We start from the raw sequence: 5,496 nt of genomic DNA on the forward strand, positions 1-5,496 counted from the left end.
AAATTCTCTTGGCATTGATTAAAATTTTTGCACTAAATAGAGTAGATTTTACTCTGTAATTTCAACTCTTCCATGAGAGTAAATTTTACTCTATTTAGACTGGGACCAAATGTCTTTTTTAGAGTAAATTTTTTTTCAAATTGAGTAAATTTTACTCTGGAAATTTTACTGTGTGTAAACACTGTGGGTAATGATGAACTTCTGTGATCCCTCATTGAGCTACACTTGGTACCCCATAATAACAAAAGGGAAAACAGAAATTTTTATTGTATTAAAAAAACAAACAAACCCAACAATATCACAGTTATTTAAGTACTAATTATGTTACAATTCTAATGTGCCAATTCTAACAATTTGGTAAATTATATTTTGACAAATGATTCTTTCTTCAGACTATAACACAATGTTTCTGTTCTTATTTAAACATTTTAGTGATTCCTGGGGCATGGCCATGTTCAAGTGAACTAACTGCCTTAGAATTTATTTTTTTCCTACACAGCTCTGAGATAATTTTTTTAATGCTCTAAAACCCAGTTTGCTTAAGCTTAGATTAATTATTATCATTGTTTGGTAATTTTGTTTATTGTAAAAAAATAAATTTTCCAATCTGCCTTACTTCTTTATGACTTCAGTTAGATTACTTCTGTAAATTAAACAAAATCTCACGTTTACCAACATAAATTGGATTCTTTTATTGCAAAACATTTTCTTCTATGTTTGTATAAAAAATAAACAGGATTATGTATAGCCTATATTATTTTCAGTATAAATTGTTTTGTCTGCAGTAAAAAAGTTACAAAGTCTGATTGTCCAAGCCAAACTTTGTGGTTCTGGTTCTTGTACCTTTGGACAGGACAGAGTTGGCATCACATCTGGGGCACTGTGAGTTTTTGATTCTTCGGCCCGGAACATGTTCAACCAGTTTACAGTAAACTTCTGGTTCTGGATCTCCACATGTGGCATTGCTGCTGATCTCTGCATTGGTGGCCAGGTTAAAGATAGCTGGGAAAAGTCCTGAAATACAGATGGAAATGTTAGATCCTGGCAGGGAAAGAGGAATAAAGGAAAGCTTTCTGCCTTTTTCCAGTCTGTCACTTTACTGAAGTACAGTTATGATAAGAAGTTTCAGTCCACTCATCAGTTTGAATTTATTGTGGATTTTACCTCATCTACACTGAGTGCTATTCAGTGAGAAAAGAGGTGAAACATTTATCTGTGAACACAAAGTTCTTTAAACAGCCTGAAATCACATTGTTGTGTCTATTTTCTGTTGTTACCTTGAACAAACCAAAACCATGAAAATAAGAAATATTGAATTTTTTTAAACATTGAATCCACAGTGGAAAAAACCATGAAACAGGTCTGAAACAGACTGATGTTAATTAGTTTGTATGTGATCAGCTGTGGAGGTGTGAAGCATCTTGGGTGGTCTCACACTCCAACGAGCCTCGAGAACTGCTGCTCAAATTCAAAATGGGCTAAAGCTCTGACTCTAACAGATGGCCAGGCAGCCTTTCTTTTGAGAAATTATACAAAAGATGCAGTTACTTCTCCACTTTGCTCTTGTCTATCATATAACATAATAATGTTATATAATCATTATGTATGTTTCACTTTTTTACTCATTTACAGGCAGTTTGTTTTTATAATTAGTTTACATTACAACTCCTACATTTTCTAGAAGAAATGTTTACCATCTTAATGTGCAAAGGAAAAGGATGCAAGTTTTCTTATTGTCATTGCATGACTGTTGCCAGTATTACAACAAAATTAAGTTGTTATTCTTGGTCTCAGAAGGAAAATAGTATTAAAAACAACAAAAGCAAAAAAGACGCCATCTTGAGCATCTTCGCATTTTATTTAACTTGTCATATTTCAGTTTTTTTTCTCTTTGTCAGAATGGATTAGCTGTTGTATTCAGAGGACAATAGTGTTTTTTTTTCACTAGACCAATATAAACAAGCAGTATGCAACTATCTATTATACCTTTCCAAGACAAAAGTTAACTATACTTCAACTGACCTTTCTCTCTCTTTTTTTTGTCGAAGGTTGCCCTGAGGAAATCTTTATTGTCTGTTTGACTTTTAAATGTACTCATGACTTCACTGTCTGTGACCACCAAGGCATCATCCAGAGTGAGTACACTGGTTCCTTTGCCTTGTCCATTGAATGTGTGATTTGGTTGCTTTATCACTTAAATATGCACACATATTTAAGAGGATCGTCTGCAGGGATTATGTTTGACCGGTCACAGTGGGCCACCTGAGCCAGAAATGTCCAGGCCAATTTTTTGTCCCAGTCCAGCCCTGTTGACTGTCATCCTCTTCTCAGAGCATAACTCTAACCCCCACCCCCTTCCAGACTCTTTCACCTGCTTCCTACTCTCATTGCAGATGTTGTCCAATAACACAACTGTTCATGGTAAGTACAAGCTGATGTCATCTGTCAAACTGTCCATCACAATTGTAAAAAAAGAATTGGGTCAGAGCTGATCCCTTATGTAATTAGCAGAAACAATTTGATTTATTTTCATACTTTTCTGCACCTGAGAACAGGTTTAAAAACGTATGGACAGGTGATATGCTGGTGTAGATTCTCAGTCATCCAGGCCATGGTAAATTTAAAAAAAGTTAAAAAACATATAGACAGGTGAGTACACATAGTCTGAGCGGTCCACAAGTTTAAACCTGAACAGGACTTAAGATCACATTAAGAATGAGACCAAATTTCACCTGTGGAAGGTGAGACATGTACATCAATCATAACTGATTGCACAATTTTACCTGGTTCATTCAAAATATTAAAATAGTGTGTGTTTGAGTTAATTCAGTCATTTCATGTTCAGAGTGACCTCTGACCCCTCCCCCACCACGCACAGCTCTATAAGGAGTTCTTTTTAGCTGTATTTGTGTTGGGGAGGAGATTGATGCAGTCTGACTGCACACAAGTTTTATCACTGATTAATCAAAGTTCAGTGATCAAATTTAAAATATATGATTCAAACTGCAACTGTAAGCAATCTTATTTTACCTATAAAACTAACACAAGAAACATGTGGAAGGTTTGAAATCTGAACAAACTGAACTCAACTGAAGACAAAACAAAGACAGCATGTTTGTCTGAAGTCAGATAAAACTGAGAATTAGACTCTACAAAACTGAACACATGCACAGGGGTAACAGACTGCTGATCTTCTGTTTTTATAAACTCATCCAAAGACAGATTCCCTGGAAAGCGTAAAGATGAAAACAAAACATAAAACAAAACTTTCATCAGTTCAGCCATTTAGGTTAACTGAACATTCAAGTGATTATGAAAATTTTCTTCATGAAATGATCACCTTTACAGCAGCTGAAAGCATTAAAGTTCAGTCAAACTCAGAAGAATTTAGTAAAGTGAAAATATTGTCTCACCTCTCTGTTGAGCTGCAGCTTGCTGCATTAGAAACAGCAGCAGCAGAAGTTGCATGTTTACACAGCAACCAGTGCTCGCAGCAGTCAGAATCAAACTGGAACACTAAATCTAATCCGGAACAACGTTGGCTGGGAGAATCAAAGCAGCTCAGAGTTTATTTTGCTGCAGTTTTAACAGGAATGCCAGCAACTCAACATCTCCCCCCTCTCACTCATTCATTCAGCTCTGGCGGGGGAGGGGGGCTTGAACCATCTGATCTGCTGCTGGGGGTGGGTTAAGATCTAAAACTCCAAAATAAAACTGATAGTCTTTGCAAAAATTGTTGAAAGGTACAAGTGCAGCTCCTGCTAGAAATTTCAACATTCATCAACTTTTTTCTATAAAAACCCCGTTTGTGATATTCTGAGATGACCTAATGCCTATGGATAATAATAATATTGATAACAAAAATAATAAAAATAGGCTCACTATTGTGTGAATGCAAAATCAACATTCTCACACTTGCAATACTAGATTATTTATCAATTGAAGCACTCTGAATTGATTAACTAACAAAGCAATAATGATTTTTTATTATATGTATTATCTTACCTTGACAGTTTTGCCTAAAGTTTTTATGTTTTGTATTTTAATTGAATTAGACCAGCTCTTGCAGAGCGTAAGTGTAAAATCTGACAAACTTTAGTTTTATTTAGAGTTAAGGGGAAAAGGGTTAAGTGATATAAAATCAGTGCTCTGCTCCTTTAACTGTCTTCCCCCATTCAGCTCAAACTATTGTCTCATCAGGAGCAGACCATACCATGTGATGTGAGGGTAGGTGGAGGGAGAGGAGATGTTACTTTGCTTTTATTTTATGGCATTTTGTACTGTTTTTATATTGCTGTTATTCAGTTTTTCCTCATAGAGATGAGTTTAAAAATTTTAATTTATTTGGTAAAAAATCTGCTCACCTGATTTTTCTGATTTACAATCTAAAAAGGGATTTTCTGTCACCAAAAGAAAAAAAGTATTAAACTGAGATAAGTTTACAAGTTTTATAACTTTAAAATTACATTCCATTTAAACAAGCTTTTAAAATTATGTGTAAACTACAGCTATGTTTAACAAAATCACAGTTAATCAGTATTGTGATTTAAAAAAAAGAAGATTTCTTTTATCTTTTCCAGGAAGAATGAAGAATGCTAGAAATCATTTTAATCTTTAATTTCACTTGACCATGTAAAAAATACATATACACTGCCTGGCCCAAAAAAAGTCGCCACATGGATTTAACTAAGCAAATAGGTACAAGCCTCCTATTGGATAATTACTGCATTACCCATGGGATTATGTTTCAGCTGGCAACAAGTTATTTAACCCCAACCGGTGCAATGAGTTGCTTGCTACTTTTTAGTTCTTTATTTTTGTCTCTTTTGAGTGGGACTGAAATTTGTGGTTAAGTTTCAGGTGTGGTGGTGGTGGAGACCGTTTTCTGATGGTTTGTCCATTTGAAACTGGTTCCGGAGGTCTCTCCCTGGCACTTTGTAAAATTGTGCAAAGTGATGGTAACATCTTAACTTGTATAAAGATCCAAAGTGAAGAACAACAATAGAAGGACCAATACAGCCCATTTTGTAACATTGTAACATCAGTTCATCTTTTTGTTCTCTGCAGAAGAGGATGAGAAAAATGTTAACACCGTTACATCATCCTTTCGCTGAAACCCAAGTAAAACAAAAACTGCAATTTTTCACTTGTCTATTTAAATATTGTTTGACCTGCTCAAACAATATTAGTAAATAGTCCACCATATTTATACTAATGCTCGCTTCTTCTCCTTCTGCAGTCCGTATCAGTCCTATGAACCACAAGCACAGAGGACACCATGTTTCGTCCACTCATTGGCTGAAGGCTTTGGCCTTTGGGCTGAACAGACTCTAGAACTCTAAAGACGGGTTTGAGATGCCCACAACTATTTTGACAGAAAATTTGTCACAAATTTTATTAACATGTTCAAAACTCTTCAGAAATGTACTCATTGACTGTCAACAGAATTTACTCTCACTTAAAAACTGAGCAGAAATCATGACTTGGTGTGCTCTA

General features: G+C 35.2%; 1 protein-coding gene across 1 annotated transcript in view; it reads right to left on the reverse strand.

The window, feature by feature from the left end:
- The window catches only part of lama1 (laminin, alpha 1), a gene marked incomplete at its 3' end in the record, with an annotated part of 54,621 nt that extends 51,011 nt beyond the window's left edge, over positions 1–3,610 (reverse strand). Inside the window, 2 exon segments of the mRNA XM_037974421.1 lie at positions 844–1,014; positions 3,414–3,610. Of these exon segments, the coding sequence (XP_037830349.1) occupies positions 844–1,014; positions 3,414–3,468 (226 nt within the window).
- Positions 3,611–5,496: the final 1,886 nt, after the last annotated feature.

Source organism: Kryptolebias marmoratus, unplaced genomic scaffold (genome assembly GCF_001649575.2).
Source record: "Kryptolebias marmoratus isolate JLee-2015 unplaced genomic scaffold, ASM164957v2 Scaffold45, whole genome shotgun sequence".
NCBI classification, from domain to species: domain Eukaryota; kingdom Metazoa; phylum Chordata; class Actinopteri; order Cyprinodontiformes; family Rivulidae; genus Kryptolebias; species Kryptolebias marmoratus.